This window comes from Cottoperca gobio, chromosome 7 (genome assembly GCF_900634415.1).
Source record: "Cottoperca gobio chromosome 7, fCotGob3.1, whole genome shotgun sequence".
Taxonomy (NCBI): Eukaryota; Metazoa; Chordata; class Actinopteri; order Perciformes; family Bovichtidae; genus Cottoperca; species Cottoperca gobio.
Window position 1 is genome coordinate 18093503 of NC_041361.1, and position 27801 is coordinate 18121303.

Below are 27801 nucleotides of genomic sequence, written 5' to 3' on the forward strand. Positions count from 1 at the left end.
GGTATAAACAAACAGTAAACATAAACAAACAGACTGACATGGGACGGGTACCCTGTTTTTTTGGTGAGTGACAATATGAAACATTTCTGTATCAAGGCTTCCCCCTACAGGTGAATAAAGTGAGTTATGTTGATAAACATTGGTGGTTAATTTGTAAGTCTTCTCTGAATTAAAGATATTAAGTACAGAATTTGAATTTTAAGAATGTTAACCCATATAGGTCTAAATACTGGATCAAATACAAGTATCGCAATTTTTACTGTATCTTGTTGCCTTTTAAAGAACATTTTAACCAGGAAAGCCTTTCTACAATCAAGTTGTGGGCAACATGGCTAAAGTCTTCTGGATGTGGGCAGCTGTAGCGTGGCTGGTAGCCTACATGTGTCGGGCATTAAGTGTTATATCATACAGGGGGCCATGTAATAGGGGATCAGGGTACCCTTACATTACTGTAAATGGGACTGCAATACAAAAGCATACCCTACTCAAAAACACCTGCTAACCTTTGTTTCATCTTAGTTTGTGTCCTCTTAAGACTGCAGCACCAGAATGAAATCAGGCAATGCTACAAGCTTTAAGACTTGTTATTCAGAGGTCAAACCTTTTCCAAAATGATTCTTCATAATCTATCATGTCTCACCTAAACTAATCTAACTTTTTATTGATTCTTTCTTTTTATTTTAGTAAGAAAGCTCCTGAACATCACGCACACCTCCGAGAGATGAAAACATACAATTATTCAGAGTATATTATTTATTTGAATTAAAGCTAAAAAAAGAACTATTAGGACAAATACTGTTTTGTTAATTTAATATCTGACCGAGAGCACCTAAAGGCAGCACCAGGTCTGATGCAGTTGCTGTACAGCACAGTAGGGAGCGACAATCGACGCATCCTGTTTCCCGTTAGCTCATCAAGCTGCAATATTCAAGCCTTGACATTGCGAAGATGGACGCTGTTATGGTCTAGACCAGGATACATAGAAACCACAAATTGCAAGTTTCAGAGCTCTGTTATGAGAACATTTCCAGTTGGTCCAGGTAAATGGAAAACGCCCTGGTTACTTAGCTAGCGAGCAAACGTAAGCGTCTTTGCAAAGTTATGTAGCTAGCAAAATGACAGCCAACTCAGCTAATGTCAACGAACAGGCTAGCGCAGCGAACATTAGCTAAGCTAGCTAGCATCGTCGGTTCAAACTACAACGTAGTTTGAGATTACTAACTGATACGTTAGTGCATAGAACCGCCGGTTTTTCTTAACGATAGCCTCTTGTGTTCTCCTGAGAGACAGTCGCATATCACAGAAACCAGCTAGCAGCTAACTTTAGTGTCATCAGCAAGATGAGGAAGATGTTTTGCTGTCAATGCTAGCTAACGTTAGCAAGCTAATCATTTTCAGAACCGTTTCCTGGTTGTGATTCCTGGGCTTGTTACCGACCCGAGGTTTAGGATACAAATTGACATTGACTTCGTTTAAGCTTGCAGGGGGGGAAGCCAGCTAAGTATTGCTATTGAATTAATGCTATATATTGTCAGTCTTAATACTTTTTATTATCTCTGGGAAGAGAAAACGTAACGTTAGCAACAACATAAAAAACCTGGGCTATCTGATGGGTCCTGTTTAATGTCAAACTAACATTAACATGACTTCAGACTCTTTACACTGTTTTATTATATGGTCTTATTTCGCTATTCATGCAGTGTGCGAAAAAACTGGTATGATTTTAATACAATTCAATATTTTCATTCAAAAATGTTGTCGTTTCACACCCTGCAATCTCCCTCCACCAACAATACACTAGCTAGCTACTTAAGATAAGGGTACGTCGGTTGACCAAGTTGAAGTTATTCTGCTTGATGGTCCTTCGATAGTCAAAAAGAATATTGCACTGTGAGAGGTGTGTATATTTCTCTGTCAGCAGAGTTACATATTGACAGCTTTGCAGAAGCTTTGCAGAAGTACTCTCACAACAGGACACAACTGTATTGGTGCTAGGTAAGTTTCCCTGACTTGCCATATTAAGTTGACTTCTGTATGTGTCTGCAGGTGGAGGCAGGAGGTGTGAGTAGAGTGCAGTAGACATCAGCAGCATGTATTCTGAGTGGCGCTCGCTGCAGCTGGTGGTGCAGAGTGACCAGGGCCACCTTAGTGTTCTGCACACCTATCCCACCACCGTGGGCACAGAGGTGGCAAATGCTGTGGTCAAGCCTTTGGGCACAGCTGTGAGCCCTGTCGCCACAGAGAACATCCTAAAGACGGACAAGGAGGTGAGAAATGCTGGTGTATCTTAGGTCTGTGTATGCACTATACAATGTTTGACATATAATGTTAATGTCTTGGTAGTCTGCCAAGCTACCAGTTCCATCACTAAAGCTTTAGAAAGCCTGTCGGCTTCAAAACGTATTACCACAGGGCTTAAAGGGGATTCATCATAAGATGTATTTTAGACAACACAAGTTACAAGATTTCAGTGTATACCACACTGATGGGGCTATTTCAGTGCAAGGTTAAAACTGTTTCTGACAAATTGCTTACCATTTTATTAGGAATATTTTAAGTAAAAATATTAATGTCAAGATATTTTTGCATGTAGTGATGCTACCTATAACAAAAACATGGTTATGTTGTGTGTCATGGTTAGTAAAAACTCAAGGTGTCTAATCTCTTCAATTGAGGCTAAGCTACTAATATCAGTTGTTAAATGCAAATCATTTGAGTGGACATGTTGCTTAGTGTCTCCACAGTGAAATAATTCAAATAATATTTGCTCTGCACAATCATTGTTTGATATGACATCCTCCTACATTGCTGGTGTTGTCTTTTAAGTGCCGTTAACTGCACCAATTAGAGGCTATTGACATATACAGTAAGAAGTCAGAATGCAGTGGCTGCTGGCTCTTTCCCACTGAATTTAGAGGGAAAGTCCATTTTACATACAGATCATAAATATAATTATTATTATTATTATTATTACCATGTCATTACTGGGACAACCAAGGTAGGTATGGTCAAAAGTAACTGCACTGTGCCATTTGCACACCCTTACTTTTTTTGTTTTATTGTGAGTTTTAGTTGGATTAAATTAACTTTTCTTTTTGAAGTCTAAACATTATATGCAATAATTACAAAGCTAAGTACATGATAAATGTTTAGATGTGTATAAAAAGTACATTACCTTTTTACATTACAGGTCATTTAGCAGACGCTCTTATCCAGAGCGACTTACATTGAACTAAGTACAGGGACAGTCTCCCAAGAGCAACTCAGGGTTTAGTACCTTGCTCAGGGGTACAATGGTGGCAGCCTGGTACAAAGAGTCATTCTCAGGTTTGCACACAGAGATGCAGTTTCTCTCTTGCTTCCTTCTTTATCTGCACTTTAGCTTTTCTGTGTTTCCGTATATGATGCATCAAGATAGACTGCTGGACAACTTTGGGACAGAGACCAGTGCTATGTTTGATTTGTGCTTTGTGTTATTGTCCTTGTGTCATGAGGTTGCATGCACTGTGGAGCAGGATTTATTCAAGGACCTCTCTGTATTTGCATTCAACATTCCCTTAATTCTTACCAGTTTCCTGCTGTTAAAATCATAACATGATGCTGCCACCGCCATGTTTCACTGTGGGGAGTATGTGTGTAGACCTTGATTTTGCCCTGATGTAATGTTTGACATTAAAGCCAAAGAGTAAAACATTTTATCTCATGAGATCAGACTCCTTTTTTTTTCTTATGCTCTTAAAGTTCATTTAAATTCCATTAGCAAATTCCCAGTAGGGCCGTTGTATTTTACTTAGGAGTATCTTTGGTGTAGCTACTCTAGCTTTTATAAAGGCGTGACTGATAGAGTGCTACAGAGATAGCTTCTCCTTTCTCTGCAGGAGGCTTCGGCCTAAAACACAACAGACACTTCCCCCTCCCTTCACTTCAACTTGCATGTTAACAAAGGTGAAGTCAGTTTGGGTACCTATGCATATGTTTATTTTCTCTACATGTTGTGAGTGGATTATGGCAAAATAAAATTGTGAATGGCTATTTTCAAATCTTAAAGCTATTTAAGCACACAGTATATATTCAGTGATGAACAATATTCGTGTGTTTAATAGGGATGTCCTGAGCCCTTCTGTAGGATCAAAACCAATTTTGATAGATTGGTGTTGGCTATAAAAAGCCAGATACATTTTTGTTCTTTTTTAGTTTGTATGTTCCGTTTATACGGGCTGTCAGAAAAGTATCCCTTGTGCTCTGATAACACTGGATTGTCCACTAACACACACCGCAGGCCAGCAGTTTCACTTAATGATATTATGACAGCACGCATGCGTCAGGAAGGGATGTGAAAGGAGCTGTGTTGGGTTAAAAATATTTCAGCAATATTTCTCATATGCACCATACATCTGAAGTGCTGCTGTTGCTTTGAACTTCACTTCATGCTGAGGATGACGCTGCCATCCACACTGCCTGAATACTATTCTAATCACTGGAGAACGTTAAACATAACTATTGCAGGAAACTGTTAAACATAACTATTGCAGGAAACTGTCAAAGGAGGGCTGTTGCAGTATCCCGGCTTTGAATGAAGGCTGACTTTAGTATGTAGCTGGATTATGTAGGAAATGTAAAAGCTTGGATTGGACTTGGTTCTGGCAGATCATTTAACATTTAGGGACTTGGATCTGGATCATGGGCAAGAAAACATAATTGGGTCATCTCCTGTTTTTACTGTCGTCTTTAATACATTTACACCAATGTTAATCTGGCCTGTTTCTGATTTAGCAGGAAACTAAAAAACATGGTTTGGAGAGGCGGTGTATTGTTATTGCTGTCATCTTCTTGCCCTAAACCTTTGTCCTTACTTGTTATGAGACCATAAATCACATGTGCTAAACTCCTTATGCTTACTCGCTTAGTGCAGACGAACATAAAGACACCGTGTTATATCAAAAAGAATGGCAGCATTTTCAGAATATGATGCTGTTAAAATGTGTTTTGGAGTCATTGTCTCTGTGTCATGTTCAGTGGGATACAGGACACCTTGACAGCAATATGCTGCTTAGTTAAATGCTACAAAATGAACCAATAACTTTAAAAACATTTGCATAAATGAATGAAAATGGTTTTGCTCCCAGGTGAAGTGGACCATGGAGGTGCTGTGTTACGGCCTCACCCTCCCCCTGGAGGGGGACACTGTGAAGCTGTGTGTGGATGTGTACACAGACTGGATGATGGCCCTGGTGTCGCCCAGGGACTCGATGCCTCAGCCTGTTGTCAAGGAGCCCAATATGTACGTCCAGACCATCCTCAAACATCTCTACAACGTCTTTGTACCAAGGTATGTCAGAAAGTGTTACCTGATTTGATCAAATTACATTTGAATGTATAAATTTGTTTTTGCACCATGACTGTCCGACACATATCTCTGACTGCTCTTTCTTTACACTTTCTCTCTGATTTCCTCCCTACCCCCTCATTTCAAACCCTCCAGGCCGGAGCAGCACAGTCTGAACCACATCAGGCTTTGCCAGCAGGTTCTGACTGCAGTCCAGAAGTTGGCACGAGAGTCTGTTTCCATGGTGAGGGAAACTTGGGAGGTGCTGTTGCTTTTCCTGCTTCGCATCAACGACACATTACTTGCCGCGCCCACGGTTGGAGGTACGCACAGACCTGTCCTACACCAACCTTGCTGTACTTGCTTTACTAAGTCATTAATGATGATTACTAACATCCATAATCACTTTATAACTTTCAGTTGGCGTGGCAGAAAAACTGGCAGAGAAGCTGATGGCGGTGCTGTTTGAGGTGTGGTTACTTGCATGTGCCCGCTGCTTTCCCACACCACCATATTGGAAGACGGCAAGGGAGATGCTGGCCAACTGGAGACACCACCCTCCTGTTGTAGAGCAGTGGAGCAGAGTGGCCTGTGCCCTGACCTCCAGGTTAGAAAGGCATCAACTTGGATTTAGTGCTAAAAGAACATTTCATACAGTTTGTCACTGAAAGTGAGTTTAGTTTGTGCTTCAGGTGTAATTGAGTTGTTTGGTAAAAGTTAAGATAATTGGTCACTTGGCTCGTCTAACCTGTTTAACTCCTGTATTTACAGAGAGGAGAAGGAAACCTACATTTGAATTAAAGAGCAGTAGCCTCTGAAGTGGGGAAATATATTGTTTGTAATAAATAACAATGTAAGTGTCCGTGTTCTCTACTGTGTTTGTGTGTGTGATAATCTGTACACTCTTGTCTGCTTCTTCAATCCAGGCTCTTGCGCTTTACCCACGGACCGTCCTTCCCACCCTTCAAAGTTCCTGATGAAGATGCCAGCCTGATTCCTTTAGAGATGGACAACGACTGTGTGGCACAGACGTGGTACCGCTTCCTCCACATGCTGAGGTGCATACATAGAAATAGAATACATCTTTATTGTCCACCAGGGAGGAAATGTGTCTTCGGCTCACCAAACGCAAGAAACAAAAACATAAAAAGTAAAACAATCGCATAGACAAGTTCATATTACACATTAAAACAGTTCATGTCTGTGGCTTACATCTACTCAGTCACTTTGTTGAGCTCAGAATATTGATTGCACTTTGAATGAAGGACTTCTTTAAAACATTTTTAATTGCCAGAGAGACCGTAGAGCCTCACAGAGTGCAACGGGCTGAGGAGAGGATGGGAGCTGTCAGCCTCGATACTCCTCCCTTTCTTCCTCGCCAACAATTTTGCTTTCCATTGACACAATCCTTGAAAGTTTATTCTTAGATCTACAGTTCAGGTGGCTGTACCGGGCAAAAAGAGGAAATGTGTTAGAACACTCAACAATAGTTTTGTACGTCTAGTTATAAAATCTGCTGACTGGCACTGAGGCCACTAAGTTTCTTAAACATACACTCTTTAATTTTTTAGAGAAACTCTCATGGGAGTCCAGTACTGTATCAAGATATTAAACATTTCCCACAGTTTAAACATGTTTGCCATCAAGTGAAACTGGCTCTGCTTTCAGATCTTGTTTTGTATTGCGGATAATTAAATATTTTGTCTTGGCCACATTGATTTCTAGCTGGCTAATGCGACACTTTGTTTAAAGGGCCTCAGTGTGGACCCTCATTTTCTTAGGTTCTGACCTGAAAATGAGTTTCTTTCCCCATCAAACTAACTCTAATGGACACAGATGGTTGTTCATGTCTTGTAAGAGACAGAGTAGAACTGAAGAAGTACCTCATATCTTCAAATACTAACCCTCTCTATGTACTCTACTATAAAAATGAAACCACAGTAGAATCAAATATCAGACGTATGTCCAAATCGGCTTTAGCGGCATCTGTAAGCGTTTTTCTTAATCTGCACATTTGTTTGTTTCTAGCAACCCAGTGGACCTGAGCAACCCTGCGATAGTGAGCACCACTCCCAAGTTTCAGGAACAGTTTCTTAACTCCAGCGGTATCCCTCATGAAGTGGTGCTGCATCCGTGTTTGAAACAGCTTCCCCAGATCTTCTTCAGGGCCATGAGAGGCATCAGCTGCTTAGTGGATGCATTTTTAGGTAAGACTTCAATTGAAAAGCTCCGTCATGGGACAATCAAGAGGGAGTGTTTTCTGCACTTTTTAGCCAAAGTACTACAAAACATGTTAACATTGACATTACTGCTCATGATGTCTTGCTTTAGTTTTTTTAAATGAGTTGTTCCGACCTTCATGCAAAAATAGATTTAGTTTGACCAAAACGAAAGCAGACGTAACATTTATTGTGATCTCAAGCAATTTTTCAAGTTGATAAAAATACATTTCCATACTATAATGAAATCAAAGAATACTAAGGGGTGGCTGGACGGTAGTAAAAATGCATTAAGAAATCTGAAAATGGTAATATGCACTGAAAGTCATTTAAACAATTCACAGCTGTTTCAGGCAAATCATTTCTTGTAACACTTTTACTCCTTTCCAGTTGTTGTTCTGAGCAGTACTCCTGAGTAAAGTCCTGGAGGACGTCCGTCAGTAATACCTGTTTAAACATTTGAATAGAAACATGTCGATGTGATTTTTCTCTTTACACCGTAGGTGTCTCTGTTGAAAAGAGAGATGTACGGGAGAGGGTGTTCTCTTTTTGTCCAGTGCTGCTCTCTCATGGTACAGACGTCAGCTAATATATATCATGTGTCATATAATGAGATGGACATATGATTGAGACTATTTATTGGTGGTGATCATATTAACAACTGGGGTTAGTTTTGCTGTAACAAAATGAAATGTTCCAGACATTCAGATTAACCTACAAGATCATCAACAAGGGGCCAAAAGTCAATCAAGATGGATGGATATCAATTATTTGTGATTCGTATCTAACCATTGTCTTGCATGTCCACGAATGAATACTGTCTATGATCAAGTGACAGACTCTGAAGCCACGCCATTTTCTTCTCTCTCTCATAACATTAGAAATGTGGAAATGGCTTCAAATGATTCAATTTAACCATAACAAGTCTGTCCACTGGAGAAGTGGAGGGATGAAGAGTTTCTTGTTTGCTAATCAGAAATCTTTTTACTCCCTACTTTTGGAGGGAAAACAGAAACTTTAGTCCCCAGCTTATGTTACCTTCCTGTCGACAGGTATATCACGTCCCAGAGCTGACAGTGCTCCGCCCACACCGGTCAACAGAATGAGCATGTCTCCGCCCCCCTCCATCACCAACACCACCCCCCCTCACAGCCGCAAGCAACGGCACACAGTGGTCACCAAAACCACGAGCAAGAGCTCAACTGTAAGTGTTGCATTAGAGCAGGACAAACAATAAGTGTGGAGTTGGAACACGTTTAGGTCTCTGTTTATTTTAGGACATTATTTGCCGTTGATCTACAGAAAGAACGGGGCTGAAACATTTGTGCCACATTTTTGTTGCCTCTAAACAAGCCAAGATTTGTATTGAAGAAAACAATATACATGTCTAAATCAGTGTGTGTCACATCTCCTACCATTTGTTTTGGCCTATATTTAAATGAAGAAATCTTTTTTTTATCATCTCCTTGTTCTGATTGGGCAAAAGTATTGATGTGTGTATAGATATTGATTGAGATATATATATATATATATATATATATATATATATATATATATATATATATATATATATATATATATATATATATATATATATATATATATATATATATATATATATATATATATATATATATATATATATATATATATATATATATATATATATATATATTGATAAAAGTGTGAACATTGTGTTGATTTTTAATGTTTTCCATATGAAATACTGCATATATATCTACATATCTTTTGATATTCAAGTTATGAGTTCATAGATACCACATACTTGATTGTGCTATGCAAAGAAAAAACAGTAGTTCCATGTGCTCAAAGACATAAAGTGATATAAGAAAAACTCTTTTTAGCCAAACTGTTTGACCGATTTTGAAAATGTATTCAGATTTGTGCCAAGGCAAGCCCAGAGAACACTTTCACCAAAGGAAGTTTCAGTTGTGGCCACAAATAAGCTCAGTCTTTCTATGTGTGATCTACACTAGTCATGTTGTCAACAGCCTAATCAGATATCCCTCCGCACTCTGCAGGGCAGTGGTAGTCAACCAACCAAAGCATCCCAGCAGCAGCAGCAGCAAACCTCGTCCTCTCCGACCCTGCTTTCCAGCCCCAACCAGAGCAGCTGGGAGACTCGGCCCTTGCCGGCCCCAGCACGGCCAAAGGTCAACAGCATCCTCAACCTGTTCGGCCAGTGGCTTTTCGACGCTGCACTGGTCCACTGTAAGCTCCACAGCGGCCTCAGCCGAGACCCCAGCATGACCGGTAAGAAGCGAGCCGATGGTTAACGGCGTTATATTTATGCATGGGCAGGTGGGTGTATTGTTGCTGTTCATTAGTACATGTTTTTGTGAAGTTATATTTGTTTTTTCTTGTCTGTGTTATTTTTAATGTATGCCGTGGGGATATCCTTTCCTTTTTTCACCATTTTCTCTGAAACCTCTGTGTGTGAAGGTCTTGGTTAGAAGTGGCCTAGTATGAGATTTCCATCTGATTCTAATCCATTTCCATCTACCAACTATTTAAACTTGGCTAAAACTGCATATAGACTATAGCCATATGCCGAGGACTTCATACAGCCATTTTATTGGTAAAATCATCGCTAGGAGTCAATGACGGCACATACAGTAATTCGTTTTTGGAAAGAAATTTGGATCATCATTATCTCTCCATTTATTTTTCTCTTTTTGGTGTAGTGTCCTGCATGTGTCCACCATGTCTGATTAATGTTAAAGAGTTGTAATAGGTCAAAAGTCATGTATTGAGGAGAACAAAAAAAAAAACACAATTCATGCCTGATATGAATTGATCCCAAAATATTGGATATGCTTTGATTTTGTGTCTCTCCACTATTTCTGTTATCTTGCAGCCTCTTTTATCCAAATTCTCCTTTCTTATAAATCTTGTAAGTAGGAACAGCAGCTCTTTTTTTCCTCACTTGATTTGCGTTTCTTTGACAATTCTTCCTGCTTTTTAGTTAAGTTCCTCATGATCATCGCCATTGTTTTCTGTTCCCACTGCTTGTCATATATATATATATATATATATATATATATATATATATATATATATATATATATATATATATATATATATATATATATATATATATATATATTAAAAAAATAAAATAATATGTTTCACCAGCGTTCTCTCAGCGTTTCTCCAAAGGTGATGGAATGAGTTTCACCAACTGACCACTTGTCTCGACCATAATGTTGCCAGTTTGTGACAACGCCACCCTTATTTTAAGTTCTCATTCTTCTTTTCTTTTTTTGGGTCACACTAATCCTTATTATTTAGTTTCGGACGCCCCTCAAGTTCAGCATTAATGTTTTGTTTCTATAATTTCCTTTTTGTATTGTCTGTTCACTTGAGTTCTGATTTTGTTGGTTTTGTGCCTCAATGCATGAAGTGAATGATCTGTACCTTGAGTGAAAGTCATATAATTGCAACAGCGAGGGAGCTGACACAGGGATTTCGCTTTGTGGTCTTGCAAATGAAAACATTTTATTACCAGCATGATACACTCGGTCATACTTTGTGCCAGTGATAGGTGGTAAACTCTTTGTGTCAGATTTCCCTTTTGAATGCCTTTAAATGATGTGAGTGTGTGTTTGCAGTCATTGAAGTCTCTCTTGTTGTGATAGTGATTTAAATGTCTGCTTTATGATGCTTTTGTCCTAATTTTTTACTATGTTTCCTTTTTATTGTATTTTGCATATATTAGCTACATGTCTATGTTTGCCTTGTTTCTCATACATGTGCATGTGTACTAATGACCACATTACAATTCAGGGTCCTTTCATTCTGTCTCTTCGCACTTTCTACAGCGATCGCCACCCAAGTAGGTCTGGAGTTGAGAAGAAAGGGTTCCCAAATGTCCACCGACTCCATGGTGTCCAACCCTATGTTTGATGCCAACGAGTTCCCAGAGAGCTACGAGGCAGGACGAGCGGAGGCCTGCGGGACACTCTGCCGCATCTTCTGTAGCAAGAAAACTGGAGAAGATATTCTGCCCGTTTACCTGTCCAGGTAACGTAGTCAAGTTTATTTTTTATTTTTATATCATGCCAAATTCTAATTGAGTAGCATCAGCCAGTTTGTTTTTTTAACTGCAAAACTATTCCTCTTTCTCTTTCTGCAGGTTCTACATGGTGCTGATTCAGGGTCTCCAGATCTCAGATTTTATCTGCAGACCAGTTCTGGCTTCTATCATTCTCAACTCTTCCTCTCTCTTCTGTACCGACCTGAAGGGCATCAACGTGGTGGTGCCCTACTTCATTGCCGCCCTGGAGACGATTGTACCAGACAGGTTAGACTGGTTTCTGAGTAGTTACAATGTAATTAGCATCTTTTATTTATTGTATAACATTCTCAGACAATATGATTTTTAGTGAGATTTATTTCGTCAGTTTTTGAGAATATTGTCTTAAGTTTCTTGAACCCCATGAGATTTATTTTACTCCTAACAACAGGGAGCTGTCAAAATTCAAGATCTACGTCAATCCTACCGACCTGAGGAGAGCCTCCATCAACATCCTGCTTGCGATGCTGCCATTGCCACATCATTTTGGCAACATCAAATCAGAGGTAACAGCTTTGGTGTCTGGGCATTTATTTATTTGAACTCTGCCACTTTAGTGAAACATGTAGTATGTTTCTGGGTTTGCGGTGTGAATTAAATAATTTGTCATTGCAGCTTGTCCCCAAGCTTATGCAAAATCCTTGTTAAAACCTTTTCAAGCCACTTGCAGTTAAAAACAAGCACGCTTGGTTCCTTACATGTTGATTTTGTGCTTTAGGTTCTGTTGGAAGGAAAGTTCAACGAGGAGGATGGCTGGCCTCATGACCAGCCCGTGTCTTTCCTGTCCCTGAGGCTACGTCTCGTCAATGTCCTCATCGGAGCACTTCAGACTGAGACCGACCCGACCAACACACAGCTCATCCTGGGTATCTGCTGCCTTTTACTTGTACTTATTGCTTGTGCAGTATTACTTTGCTGACTTAAACTATTTTTGGACTGTGTTAAAGTCTATTTCTCTATGTATTGTTTAATCATTGACCTCCCCTCCCTTCTCAGGTGCAATGCTAAATATTGTTCAAGACTCGGCACTGTTGGAGTCCATAGGTGCACAGACTGAAACGGTAAGGCTCAAATGAACGATTAGCTTTATATAACGCTGGAAGCCGTGTGATGGACTGGACATGAAGATTGTTGTGTTTTTGTGGTGATAGGGGAGTATAGATGGGAGTCACATGACTGTGAGGAGTCAGAGTCACAGCCGCACCAACAGTGGCATTAGTTTCACCAGCGGGGGAAGCATGGAGGCCACCAGCCCAGACTCTGAGCGTCCTGTCCAGGCCCTGCTTCGAGACTACGGTAAGACACACAGCTGCTCCGCGCAAACTAATATCCTTCCTCGTGCTCGCTGCATTAACACATTGCTGACAGCTTTGGGCAGATTGTGCATAACTGGCTGGAATAATATTTCATGTATTCAGTACCTGCTTGCCGACCACTGCAAAACATGTAACTTGTTGAATTAACACATTTGTTCTTCATAGCTTACGTGGTTAAAGTGGTATGCAGAGTTAAGAAGCGTTGGGTAAAATGTCTTTGTAGGTGATGCCAAAGTTATTTGCTGTGATGCTGTGCTGTGAGTGCCTGCTGATTGATTTTTGTCTCTGATTGATTGGTTGCAACAATGTTTCCTAATCAAAAGCATTTCAAAGACTTAGTCTTTTTCCTCAGTCGGGCTTTGCGATGTTTGACTACATTAATGTTTTGGACATTGTGAACTCAACACTGCTGATAATGGGCAACTTTGTCCAACAGGAAATGGGGGGGGGGGTTCCTGTAGGATGGGACGGTTACATTGTTTTGTGAGGCTCAGTACTGGACAGGAACAACGAGACTTGAGAGTGGGCAGGGGTCTGGAGAGAGTTGTTACATAAGCTGTAGTCAATTCAGCAGGATTTGGGATTTTTGGGATCATACATATAGTGAAGACAAACAAAAATGGAGCAGGAGTTACAACCTAGAGGTTTAATACAGCCTCAACAAAATTACATCTACACAGCATTACCATCCTCAGGTTCATGTAGAAACTCTGAAATGGATCGTCAGCTAGAGAAATAATAAGTCAACCAAATGAACAACAATAAGGTTTATGGGAAGAAATGAAATGGAACGAGGCAGAAGAAGAATTCTACTTCACATAGCCGCAGCTTTACTTCTACTGGTTAACTTATTATTTACATTCCTGTTTCACACAGTCAGCCTTTACTTTACTTTTTCTTTTGTTTTGTGTCAACTTGATCGCTCAGCCCTATTTTGCAGCAGTTTATTTCCTATCTATATTTCAGTCTACCTGAATTTTACTCAACGCTGTGTGCCATACTGATTTCAAACTCTATTCTGATGCATGCTTTCAATAATACCAAGACATATCTAAGGACTTTTTCGTGTTGTGCTGTACACCGTAGCTGTTTGTTATGCTATGTTTGGTATTTCCGGGTGTTTATATGGTCTAACTCTTCCAGACACGGCGGCAGGCCTGCTGGTGCGCAGCATCCACCTGGTCACTCAGAGACTCAACTCCCAGTGGAGGCAAGACATGAGCATTTCACTGGCTGCCCTGGAGCTGCTGGCTGGGCTTGCCAAGGTAAAGGTACAATGTCCGAACACCACAGAGACAATGTGTAACGATCTACAATCATTACTGGGTGAGACTATTGGACGTCTTTCAGATCGCCAATGTCTCAACCAGCAGAAGCTGTTGCGTTGCCTCTTCAACCAACACTCGTTTTACAGGAAACTCATAGATTTCCTGCTCCAAGAACAATGCTTTGTAAAACCCCTCAAGAAATCCGGTTTACTGGAAGTCTGTCTGTTACCATGGATACTGATGGAAACTAACCTGTTATATGGCATTTTAACTTGGTCTTTACCCCTGGTCCCACATACCTCGTGCACCTTCTGCCCAAACGAGTACAGCCTCACAGAATAAACCTAATGGTGCTTTCAGGGGGTTTGTGTCAACTTCTAAGTCAGAAATGTCCAAGTTCATCACAAGGGAGTTGCCCTCAAACTGTCAACACAGTAGCACACATCACCAGAATGAGATCAGCTTATGGATAGAGCCTGCAATTTCTCTGCCTGGTACTGGCTGTAACGTTTGTCCCAGGTAACTAGTGCACCTTCTGTAACACTGCTGTCACCTGTGTCAGTTTCCAAATAAGGTCTCTCTAATGAAATGGACAGTAATTGAATATTGAATTTAAATATCTGACACTTGATATCACAAGAATTATGAGCGCTGAGGAGCAGAGTGAGAAGAGGCAAAGGCAACATTGAGCTTAAATGTCAACTTTACATAAATGCTACCAACACTGTAACTTAACTTAACCAGTCACTTGCGCACCAAAGCATACAAAAAGTGTTCACACATCATGTTGTAATGTGGCTTGTGTAATAAATGTTTTCTTCTTTTTTCTTTATGTCTTAACCAGGTAAAGGTGGGAGTGGACTCTGCAGACCGCAAACGTGCCGTCAGCTCTATATGTGGATACATTGTGTACCAGTGTAGCCGTCCAGCTCCTCTTCAGTCTCGAGATCTCCACTCCATGATTGTAGCTGCCTTCCAGTTTCTCTGCGTGTGGCTCACAGAACACCCTGACATGCTGGATGAGAAGGTAAAGACGGAATTAAAACATTTCCCTCAGATATGTTGTTTGGTAACATTTGACTTGTACTAAGAACAAATGATTTGGTAAATATGTTTAAGCCTAGCTTGATTTATGTGGAAAGGAACATGTGAACTCCTACGCTGAGGTTCTGACACGTGTCGTTTTTCTTTTTGTGGATCAGGATTGTTTGGTAGAGGTGTTGGAGATTGTGGAGCTGGGAATCTCTGGCAGCAAGTCCCGACAGGAACTGGAAGTCAGGCACAAAGGGGAGAAGGAGCACAACCCAGCTTCAATGAGGGTGAAGGACGCTGCTGAGACGACTTTGTCCTGGTGAGACTCCCCAAAGTTTCTACAGTATGGATCTGAAACTACAGTTAATATGGTTAAGACACTAAAACACTTTCAATATAACGATCTGCACCTTCAAAGTGCTCTTTGCTTTATCTTGTTATTTAAACTAAATTAGTTTGTGTCTCGTCTGTATATTAAAGAAAAGCTGTTGGGTATCTGTGCATAGGAGGAGATCTCTTTTACATATAGCCACTCAAAACTTTGTAACACATTTGCATAAAACAGTAACCATTTCATCATCTGTGTCGTGGTGACATCCAGACAGCAGTGTATGGCACCGACACAAAAGAGCATATGAAGTGTGAACCGCAGCAAACACTAACTTTCCTTCTTATCTACAAGTATAGATGCGTATCTTGATTTACACATTGGCTGTTGACAAGCTAACAGACAAATGTCCATTGTAGAAAAGCACATTAGGACTGCTTATGTAGCTTTTTCATGCTAAATAGCCTTCAAACTGACATTTTGTCAGCTGAAGCAGTGGAAGTTGCTTACCATGACGCAGATGTTCAGCCACACAATAAATACTATATGTAAAAAATACACTCGGGCTGTATAACGTTGACATTCGAATGCTGCACACCTTTTTTTGCATTTCCATTCTGTTTAAAGCCGGTAATTCTGCACAGTTGCAGATCCATGTAAGGATACACTAACATATACGTATTCTACTATTTGTAGAATTGGATAAGATAGCTGTGTAGGATTGTTTCCAAATTGTGTGATCCAAACATTTCCAAAAACTCCAGAGCATTTTTTTTTTTAGGGTGATTACGTCACAAAAGATGATGACAGACACTCACAGTTCCATTCACAAACTATTACTACTAAATAGAAGCTTCGATTGGTTAAAATAAACTGAAATAAACTAACTTTTGTCAGGGCATTGGCTAACTAGCACCCTAGAAAATAATGAAAGAAAAACAAAGTATATTCAAATCATCACGCACTTAAAAACTGAGCTGCAAGTGTCAAGATCAGAGCAGACGGGCTGAAGGGACCATTTCTGCTTTAAAATGTTTTTTTGGTCCTTTCAACAATGCATTGTTATGAGCAATACATTTAAATATCACTTTTATATTGTTTACAAAACATTTACGTTACAAAAATAATTGTATAACTTGGTTGGGCGTCATATTTTAGCCGTTATACTAAATTATGTATTTGTTCTATTTTTCTTGTGTTACAATGACCCAGTTTCCCCAGCGTTTCTGCTGAACCTCCACACAGCACACATACGACTGCTGTGGGTGTTGACCTAGTTTCCTGTGGTGTTCCCCCAGTATCATGCAGGTGTTGGGGGCTTTTCCTTCCCCCAGCGGGCCTGCCTCCACCTGCAGCCTGCTGAATGAAGACACCCTGATTCGCTACGCCAGACTCAGTGCCACAGGAGCCAGCAACTTCCGCTACTTTGTCCTGGACAACTCGGTCATCCTCGCCATGCTGGAGCAACCCCTCGGCAATGAGCAGAGTCAGTAGCTCATCATCTCTCATTTGACGTTATACCCGTTTCAGAGATTGAGGATGATTACGGTTACTTGGTTCATTATTAATGTACAAGTAGAGACTGTACCACCCGCCCCGTACCAAGTACTGGTAAAGTAAAATCAATTACGGACGGGCCATCCTCTCTGTCTTCACAGACCCGAGTCCATCGGTGACGGTTTTGATCCGAGGGACGGCCGGCAGACATGCCTGGACCATGCAGCTCTTCCACCAACCCAGAGGAGCTCGGGCCAATCAGAGGGTGAGATCTCACTGCAGTTTACTGCGTCACGAAAGACGACTAAACCATTACCACTTTAGGACTTAGAGATGCACAATTTTCTGTCTGACCTGCCGAATCTGATTTTCTCTGTTTCTGAGAACTGTAATTGAGAGCATACACAAGATGTTGGAACTTTTCTTTCATGGACAATTGAAATTCAATTGTATGTTCATAATAAAACACAAACTATTAAATAACTTTCTTTTTCTCCAAAAGGACCTTCTGTCACTCAAACAGATCCAACTGAAAATGAAAAGCAGTACATCCCACTTTATCTAACATGTTTTACTTTCTCAGAGGAAAAGGTGCAACATATCTATATAATGTGTATATATATAATATATATATCTATATAACAACACACAACTCTGCTCCATGTCCGTCCACTTCTCTCCTTCTACAGCAGGTATTTGTTCCCGAAGGCCGTCCAACCCCCAATAATGGCGTGGGCATCAAGTACAACGTGAAGCAGAGGCCCTTCCCCGAAGAGGTGGATAAGATTCCTCTCGTCAAAGCTGACGTCAGTATTCCTGACTTGGATGACATTGTCAGTAAAGAGGTGAGAGTCGCTTCCTGTCATTGATCTTTTATCAAATTAAATGATTCTACTTCGAGCACAAGCTAAAACAAGATTGTTCATTTCATAGCTAAAATAGAGCCATGGAGTAAAGTAATGACAAACTCATATGATTTGTTATTATGTAAACTCAGGTGTGTTGTATGGGCTGGCAGGATGATTCCAGAGCTACAAATACACTGATCAGTAATTTCCCTCACGTGAGTTGTTGGACAGATGACATTTCACTTAAGTGTCTCTTGGGGAAAAAGGGTCAAATCCTCTGGTTTGGTGGGAAACATGATGATCTCAGATGATGTGCGGATTCTCAATCCAATGCAATACCCTTTTAATCCTTTGAAGCTTTTAATTCAAAACCAGGATCTGAAAAATGACCGTAGAGTTGAATCAACACCTCTGACAGTGAAACGTGTAAAGCTTCAAAAGGACTGTTGTACTGGATTGTATTAATTTGTACAGGTTAGCTTTCCAATGAATTCTTTGGTATCAGTGTTTTAAAGCACAGCTGGACACTAGTGCTTCTTTCCACGTCAACTTTGGGAGATGACGTCTCAGTATTTGGACCGTGGGCCTCTTTGAAAGTGTCTTAAAATGTCCTCGTCCCCTTCTTCTTCTTTTTAGCTGGAAATTCAGCATGACAAGCTTCGTCTTCTGATGACCAAGCAGATGGAGTATGAGAACACTTTGGAGCGGCACAGCGAAGAAATCTGGAAGTCCAAGCCTTACCCCGACCCACAGACAGACTGCAAACCCCCTCCGCCCTCGCAGGAGTTCCAGACTGCACGCCTCTTCCTCTCCCACTTTGGCTTTCTGTCTCTGGAGGCGCTTAAGGTTGGTAAACATCATTTATCTGAGTAAATCTCTTGGATTGAAGTTATGAAAACATTTTCTACCAATATCAAACATTGTATACAGTCCTCCAGCTACTTGTACTTAACTTGTCTGTACTTTGCATTGTGAATCTATTTAAGTCTGTGGAATGAATGTTGATAATGATACTGTGAAGTATAAAGTACTAATGATAGATACATCTATAGTATTGTTAATATAGTTCATTTATGTATGTCTTTTCATTTGATAGGAGCCCAACAACAGTCGTCTACCTCCTCATCTGATTGGCCTGGAGTCATCGTTGCCGGGGTTTTTTGATGACATCAGCTACCTGGACCTGCTTCCCTGCCGACCATTTGACACAGTCTTCATTTTCTATGTGAGGGCTGGACAGAAAAGCAGCCCTGAGGTAAGGGAATTCTAAACACATTTTGTACAATGATTGACACGTTTTGCTTGCATTTTATTACAATTGGAGAGAAATGGCTGGATTTGACCTTAATGTGTAAAAAGATCTCTGAATGAGAATGGGTGTTTACTTGATCAGATCCTGAGGAATGTGGAGTCATCGTCCAGCGTCCAGCCCCACTTTTTGGAGTTCCTGTTATCCTTGGGCTGGCCTGTGGACGTGGGGCGCCACCCAGGGTGGACGGGACACCTGGATACCAGCTGGTCCCTGAACTCCTGCTCCGACGGCAATGATTTCCAACAAACTGGTAATGCACATCATGGCCTCTGTTAATTACCTTCAGGTTGGATATTCGTGGTGACCTAAGTCAATGCTGAACTGTTGCTTTTTGTTTTCACTGTAGAGGACGCATCGACTCCTGAGGACACGGGAGGTTCAGTGTTCAACGGGGAGAAGAAGGTTTTATACTACGCTGATGCTCTGACAGAGATTGCCTTCGTTGTTCCATCTCTATCAGAAAATTCCGGTCAGTATTCACTACCTACCCGGAGTATGAATGGATATTGTATATGATTTAAAAACCCAGCGAGGGATTCAGGGTTGACAGAGTTGCCTTTTTGTTTCTTTGTGGATTCCCAGAGGAGTCGTCAGTGCACAGTGACTCCACAGTGGAGGCAGACACTAACGCAGACCTTGTGCCCGGTTCACTCAAACAACCCAATCTCACACTGGAGCTGTTCCCCAACCATTCTGAAAACCTGGAGTCGGCCAAAAAGGTACCGATAGTGCCGATGTAAGATTTCTAATTGTTTTATGTAGCGTTTGCTTGAACTCACTGCGTATTGTGCTATTTCTATAGCTGAGTCCTTTGGTAAAGACAAAGAGGTCATCGACTGGAAAGTCTTTCCCACCACTGGGTCCTGAGACCAAGGTGTTTGTGGTCTGGGTGGAGCGCTTTGATGATATCGGTAAGCACATTCTCCTCATACTTGTGTTACTTTTTGTCAGCTGTCTTTCCTGTGTCAAATGTCCTTGTTAGTTTTTATCATATTTAGTCAACCAAGTTTTTATGTCAAGTTTTTTTTAGTTCTTTCTCCCAAAGCCCTGTTGTTGCATGTCCCCCCCCCCCCAGTGTGTCATGTGAGACTACTGGTGGAGAAAAATATATGGTGTGTCTCCAAACATCTATTCTATTTATTTTTTGTGCATTTTCTCTTGTTCAGTACGTTACTCCACACAATATACTTTAGTAAAAAGTGCTCGGCCTCTGTAGCCTTAAAATGTGGTTGTAGAAAATGTATCTTAAGTATGTGACCAGTGGCTTGAGGTACATGAATGCCATTGTTTTTGTGTTTTTAGAGAACTTCCCGTTGTCTGATCTCTTGGCGGAAACCAGCACGGGTTTGGAAGCGAGCATGAGCAACAGCACTTCCTGCAGGTATTCAGACGTTCACACTCGAAACACTTTGCTGCCAGTATGGAGAACATATGGTTCATGAGTTGGTTTTGGTCAGATGCAAAAATGAAGAAAAGAAAAATAGCAAATCAGCATGTACTCTCACATGCAGGGTAACCAACACGTCCTGCATGTTGTACTTCCTGTTTTGCACTGCAAGTGCAAGAAAAAAGGAACCGTGGTAGAGCTGTGACGACCGTTACGAGGGTGAAGTGGCATGAAGCAAAGTCCAGTTTTTGTGAAACATGATTAATTTAGTTTCACCCTATTTACGGTTGAGATAACGTGCAGCTCAGCAGCTTCGTTGTGGATAGATTGACATTAACTGAGGCTACGGACCACAAGCCTCAAACAGATTTAAATGCATTAAGAATAACAGCCAGGCTTCCACACATTTTCTCTGCAGTCACAATTGTTACATGTGGAGTGAACATCTATTGGCACTTAAGTTCAGTCAACTTCTACATGATTGCATTCTGATCTGTCAAGATAGAGTATAAACGAGGTCATTATCTATAAATGTGTGTTTTGTATTGTCACTCTTCTTTAAATATTATTGTATATTCATTTATTGTTCTAGTGTTAGTTTCAAATCACCTCCATCATCGTCCTCTCTGTAATTGTTCCCGCTGCAGGTCAGGGTTACTAGAGAAGGACGTTCCTCTGATCTTCATCCACCCTCTGAAGACGGGACTCTTCAGGATCCGGCTGCACGGAGCTGTGGGTAAATTTGGCATGGTGATTCCCCTGGTGGACGGCATGGTGGTCAGCCGCAGAGCACTAGGTAATGGCTCATGGCTCTCTCTTTGTTTATCCCTCCCTGCCATACATATCCTCTTTCCCACATCAGAACACCCTAATGCATAACGAGGTTTCCACAGGGAACCTATTCGAATCATTGAGTGAAGTAATAATATACGCATATAAATATTTTATGGTTGGCATTTGAGAAACAAACTCCATCTCATCGTTTGTTTGTTTTTCAATGCTTTGGTTTGTAACACGAAGAAGGCATGAGCGGTATTTGTATTCGTAAGAGAAACTTGTATCGGCATTCACGAGCGATGCTCAAAGACAAAGCTAGTGCAAATGTCATTGTTTAGCAGTACCATAAAATCAATAATTAAGCGTTTTTCTCGCCTCTGCTGATAGATTAACTTTAACTTGAAAAATATAGTAAATCTCATTCTGCTTTTCCATGCATGTAATGCCACTCTTGGCCAGCAGGTGGCAAAGCTGTAAGCTAAGATTGATGGTTGCTTTGACTTTCCAAAACATTAATGTACAAGAGTAAATAAAATTTAAAAAAAAATATATATATATATTTATATATATATATATATATATATATATATATATATATATATTAACTTTGTCCTTTTAGTAAAATCAGTTAGGAAAATGTTGGCATTTTTATCTTCACTGCTTTTATCTCATTAGATTTTTATTCCAGGCGGATATTTGTTTTCACAGCCGGTACACGACTTATTAGCAGTTGCTGTGGCGATACATTTTCATGGTTTATTAGTTGTTATAGGATTAATCCATTTCATGAAATTCCTTTTGTACAGTCTCAAAACTTTCCTATTTGACTCCTGTGTCTGCCTCCTCCTCCTTCCAGGGTTTCTTGTGCGCCAAACAGTCATCAACGTGTGCCGACGGAAGCGTCTGGAAAGTGACTTGTACAACCCGCCTCACGTGAGGCGGAAGCAGAAAATAACTGAGATTGTCCAGCGTTACCGCAACAAGCAACTGGAGCCTGAGTTTTACACCTCACTCTTCCACGAGGTGGGGGAGGGAAAGCCTCACCTCTAACCTCCCCTGCCCTGTCCTAACACTGGCTCACAAGCGCACACAGCAACTTACACACATACACACACACTTGTCCTATACTCCATACACCATGTACAACTGTGCGTACACACACACACACATGCAGAATCTTTATATTTATACTGTACTGTTTTGTTATTTATATGAATACATATATCAACACTGTCTGCCTTTGACTCAGAGATCAAAGTGTCAAAAACCATGCCACGGTGGGAAAAGCTGCATTTCTATGTCGCAGCCACTCATTGAAGATTTGAATGGCTGAAGCTCAACAGTGACTGTCTTTCCCCGTTTAGGTTCATGCTTTGTGGCAAAAGAGTTTCTGCTCGTCTTTAACTGCAATACAATAGTTAAACTGTTGGCCTTTCTGAAATTGTAAAAAGTTTGTCCTTCAAACCCTGTGCTATGATTGAATTTCATGATGGTTTGGTAATACAGAGTTGTCCCAAAATCCAGATCTGCATATCTGTTTTTGTTTTAATCAAACAGATTTATGGTTGGATTTTTGCCAAGGAGGTAAACGTGTAAGCGTTATAAAAATGTTTTGTAATATACATCTGCTGCTTCAAGGCAAGAGGCTTCCAGAGAACAAGAGAAAAGATTGACCGCATTAACCCACGATCTAATTTTACAACAAATTGTCATCGAACACGCAGACACCTGCTGAAGTCTTCCTCGTGCGAACACTCATTCGGCCATCGCAGCAGCTGAGCACACAAGATATCGCCGTTATATATATATTTTTTCCAGATGATTTCTAGTATGTGTGTGTGTGTGAGTGTGATTTACACTACAAGGAGTCATAGTGACCCTTAAAAATCCATACATGGCATTTAAAGATTGATGAGTTTTCTCAGTCAACACAGAACCCTAGAGCTAGTTTACTCTTAATGCTTTGTAACATTTGAGTTTACTGATACTGACAGTAGTTGCAGAAGCTCCTGCAGTTTGCACTTGGTGTTTGCAGGGCTAATATGAAATGACCACAAAGACATTTTAGGTTTGAAATCTCAACCACATTTCCAAAAGGAGCTACATCACAGTTAAAGTATGTTGCTCCTCCAAACAACTCTATAGTGATGTATCCAAAGGCCACCACACTCGATGTCTCTAACAGCATATACACAGCTTGCATTTTGGCTGATCAAAGCTGTATTTTTCTTTAAAATTCTAAACCAGTTGTTGGATATACTCAGTTTGGACAGTAAGTGCAGTTTAGCCTTCACAATTCTTAGTAATTTTTATTATTTTTGCTTCACAATTATTTTTTTTCACTTTTGTTTACTCACTGTACGTTAGTTCGATTCAAGCCCTCTCACTGTCTGCCTGTAACAATGTGAATTAATTTATCACAGCGATGGAACAGGGCAAACACCTCTAGTTTCTTTGTTATATTGGAAAGTCTTAATGCACTGAGCACATTTTATGTTTATTTTCTATTCCCTTTGGTTACCCTACATGTCCTTTTGTACTTTTGTGCATTTTGAAAGAACCCTGCTGAAGGAAGAGTTTTATCTTGTGAAATATGAATGAAGACGAGGCGTCGTGGAGTTTTTAACCTATCATGTCTAATTGTGTGACTCACTTTTTATGACGGTGCTTTATGCACATGCCTTTTTTTGGAAGGAAGAAGTAACATTAAATTTGCTTCAAAGAAACTACATACAATCAGTCATACATTGTATCTTATGTTACTCCTCTGTTTGATCATATTTAAAGATTTGCCATGTACAGAAGCGGAGGATAAATATGTAAATATATGATAGTGTAAGGCATTTACAAGTTGTCTGTTGCATTCCTCATGGCGAGATGGCGAGAAAAGTTATGTATGTATGCAATTATGTGTGGGAGCATCACAATGGGTATTGAATGTAACATGCATCAATTAAAAACTATTATTGACATTTTAATTTCTCCCATTCCTAATATTTGGCTTTTTGTTCACAGGATGACTGAGGAATAAAACGAAATTCCACTTTTTAGTATATAATTGTCAGACCTTTTCCCCTCCGGATGCAACTCTATTTAGATCTCAGTTACTTTTAATATTTCCCGCGTAAAGCCCACTTGAATAAGATGCAGACCATCCAGTTGCACTGTTATGAATATGTGCAGCACAAACGGAATGAATGGCCTGTGGGCTCATACTCAAATGAGCGTTCAGTATATACATATGAGTCAAATAGGCACATATTGCTCATATAACTCATTATAAAAAAAGTTGGTTTCTGGACAGGATTTGTTAACCGTTTAAAAGTGAGTATCAGAATACCTGCGCTCACCCTGCCGCTGAAAGTTGCACTTCTGCCTGTATCCACCAGAGGGCGCCTTCCCCTTAAATGTACGAGCTAATGCTCGCCACAGGTGGCAGAGGCTACTATTGCGACAGGTAGGGGCCTAGATATTAAGCTAACTCACCCAATACACATGATTGTTGCGTTAAATATTTAATAATAAACTTGTAGGTTGTGACACAAAAAAATTCTAGGTACATTTTTCATGAAAACTGAAGGTCTTGCCTTTCTGGCCTTTATTTATGTATTCAGTTACTAGCATGTATTGCTTTTGACTTAGAAGGAGGGATGCTAACATTCTACAAATATTAATTAGCTACCATTGTGTTCTTTCGTAAAGAACTTTTGCCATACTGTATATCCTTAGCCTAGGGCTAACATCTCACTTCCCTGGGGGGAGCAGTGTGAAAAGTCTTTTAGGAAGGTATCTCATCTTATTCTGACAGTAGGCTGTTTCATCTCACAAATTACAATGTACAGTACAGGCAAGTACTCTGGGACTGTATTATGTGAATTACAGTATGTATTTTAGACTTTTATTCCATGTTTTAAATATATGTATAGGCCTACGGGCTTATAGTGTGTTTAAGGCACTCCCTAGTAAGCATGATGAATTATTTCAGTGAAGCTGTCATTTTTAGTTCTTATATGATATTACTGGTTTCTTTGGAACCACTTTAACACTGCTGGTGGCACTTAATGATATTACTTGTAGGCCTACTTGTATTTTGTGATTTTTGATGTTAGCTGTGTCTGTGAAAGTGCAGTTTGTTTGTGTGCTCAGTCACTGCAGAAGTGAGCTGTGGCCCCTGTGTGTCTCTGGGTCCCTCCTCCTCCTCCACCTCTCTGCAGTCTCTCCAGTCTGCACTGATCTGCTGCTGCCTCGCTCCGCCGCTCTCAGCTGGTGTTGCGACCACACAGCCGGCTCTCCGCTTGTTGTTTGGCACTTTTGGTGAACTTTATCTCCGGTGTGAGGGGTGCGGTGCACAACACTGCTTGTGAAGCGTTTTGGAAAACTTGCTACTGCAAGATGGACTAAAGCAACAATTTAGCAAAGAGTGGATACTTCAGAAAAGAAGAGTATTTCTGTAGAGAGCAACCTTTCTTACCATCATGGAAGAGGACGACGGGCATCACGAGAACGGTGTCCACGCGACCAAGGACTCGGACCGACAGCAGCGGCTCAGGCTTTGCGTTTTAAATGAAATGCTGAACACCGAGAGGGATTATGTTCGGACATTGCTTTTCCTTCAGTCGGTAAGTTTGATATTACCTTTCATGTTGCTTATGGTCACGTTCCGCTCTCCTCTACACGGACACAACATTACGACAAACCCCAGTCATAAATATTTCAATTCAAGTTTGTCTTTCCTCTTGACCAACATACACTTCTCGTACGTTGTATGAGATAAGTGGGGGTATTTTATGAAATGACAGGCTACACTCATCAATTCGGCATATATACAGTACATTAAATATCACATATTACAAGATAAAATACACTTTAATATTTCCCCGTGCTGTAGTTTATGGGCTTGGTATGAAGATATAACACCAGCAATTCGTATTGGGTTTGGCGTGACATTTGGTGCTCGAGTAGCATCTCTGTTTGAATGTTAACTTTTTAATCCCATGTTATTGTTTTATATAAACAAGCTGCATATGTAGACTCCTCGCAGCTGTGGTTTACAGCTTTTGTTTGCGGCACAATGGTTTTGTTCACGCAGACGTTTATTGACAGCTCTACTCCGAGAAGACAACCTGCTGGATATGTTGTAGCTGTGTGTAACTCACGGCATTTTAGCCTTATGTTATTAATGAAAATATGACGGTTATGTGAGAAACATATTCCTAGGTAGATCTGTTACAATTTCTGCATGGGGTATTCGGCATGGGCATGAATACTGGGGGGCATCATTCACACCTCTCCATTGTGTGTTAAAGCTCACGTTGAAAACAATCAAAGGAGAGCTCAGTCCTCACTGGCTTTGTAAATAAATCGATATTCATGAGCATTCAACCCCACCACACCTAATTTTTCCCAAACAGAGATAAGAAACCATTTCAGCACAGCCACTTATCCACTTATTGTAGGCTATATCAGCTGCCTTTTGATGAATGAAGGTCCTGGTAATTTCACATGCTCCTTTCAGCCACCAACACAGTGACAGTGTGGATGGCTCCCACCTGCAGGAAACTATTCAATTTGCTCTTCTCCTTGTCAATTTTCATTGTCCATCTCCTCCCCTCACGGTTGCCTTGTCATCTGTGGTACTTGCACAGTGCAGGTGGCTTCTGCTTCCAGCTGAGACAAAGCCAGTGTGCAGTTAACTCCAAAATTGGCTGTATGAAATGTGACAGCGATAATGTGACTTTATTATGCTTTATTGCTTGCTGCAGGGAAATCCCTTCTTTTGTTGCCCCCTCTGCAACAAGGTCAAATGTCAGGGCCAGCTACAAAACACAAGACTTAGGGATTCAGGCTCTTCTTATTCGCTGTGGCACCCAGCTGACTTAAAGGTTGAAAATCGTTGACTGTTATATTTAATTTGCTGTTTCTTGTGAACATGCTTATGATTTTGTTGATTTTCCAATTTCAACATCTGTCAAACATCTGTCAAACATGGTCATGGTTCCCTCTTTCTCTTGTGCTGTCACGTGTTAAGGAACTTCCTCAAGGTTCTGAAATAATTCAGTACATTTCTACATATGGCTCACAGTAGCCTCGTGTCACGAAGATACTGAATTATCATACAGACTTCAAGCCATTTTCCAGATTATACCAAAATAATGTAGCTTCAAGATGATGTATGCAACTGAAGCCTGATGTTTTTTACTGATTTAAATTCTACAACATTGTGAGGGTGGGGGGGGGGGGGGGGGGGGGGATGTCTGTGGTACTGCTTCCCTTTTCTCGCTTACACAAAAAGCAGACAAGGCTTATCTTCTGTTACAAGACAGACCAGGCAGCAGAGGGACATGCTTTGACCTCCCCCCCCCCAAACTCAGTTCCGACATAATGATAAAGACAAA

The 27801-nt window shown here is 40.6% G+C and overlaps 2 protein-coding genes across 7 annotated transcripts in view; both read left to right on the forward strand.

The window, feature by feature from the left end:
* Positions 1-847: 847 nt before the first annotated feature.
* LOC115010933 (ral GTPase-activating protein subunit beta-like) lies at positions 848-24384 on the forward strand. Of its 6 annotated transcripts, XM_029435848.1 has the most exons (31): positions 848-1040; positions 2047-2267; positions 5127-5329; positions 5483-5649; positions 5747-5933; positions 6253-6384; positions 7355-7533; positions 8598-8749; positions 9588-9819; positions 11388-11589; positions 11702-11869; positions 12033-12147; positions 12360-12507; positions 12638-12702; positions 12793-12937; positions 14101-14228; positions 15070-15252; positions 15428-15576; positions 16884-17071; positions 17244-17347; positions 17772-17927; positions 18080-18145; positions 18567-18776; positions 19027-19185; positions 19324-19492; positions 19589-19711; positions 19825-19961; positions 20045-20153; positions 20545-20623; positions 21277-21425; positions 22263-24384. In XM_029435848.1, the coding sequence occupies exons 2-31, from the start codon at positions 2091-2093 to the stop codon at positions 22454-22456; spliced, it is 4575 nt and encodes a 1524-aa protein (XP_029291708.1). In that variant the 5' UTR covers positions 848-1040; positions 2047-2090; the 3' UTR covers positions 22457-24384. The 6 variants fall into 6 exon arrangements, with proteins under 6 accessions (XP_029291708.1, XP_029291709.1, XP_029291710.1 ...); XM_029435849.1 differs by lacking the exon at positions 848-1040 and having other exon boundaries at positions 2091-2267; positions 17775-17927; XM_029435850.1 differs by lacking the exon at positions 848-1040 and having other exon boundaries at positions 2091-2267; positions 14101-14222.
* Positions 24385-25595: 1211 nt separating this feature from the next.
* The window catches only part of prex1 (phosphatidylinositol-3,4,5-trisphosphate-dependent Rac exchange factor 1), an 85193-nt gene continuing 82987 nt past the window's right edge, over positions 25596-27801 (forward strand). Inside the window, exon 1 of the mRNA XM_029435043.1 lies at positions 25596-26025. Within this exon, the coding sequence (XP_029290903.1) occupies positions 25882-26025 (144 nt within the window). The 5' untranslated portion in view covers positions 25596-25881. The remainder of the gene's footprint in view (positions 26026-27801) is intronic.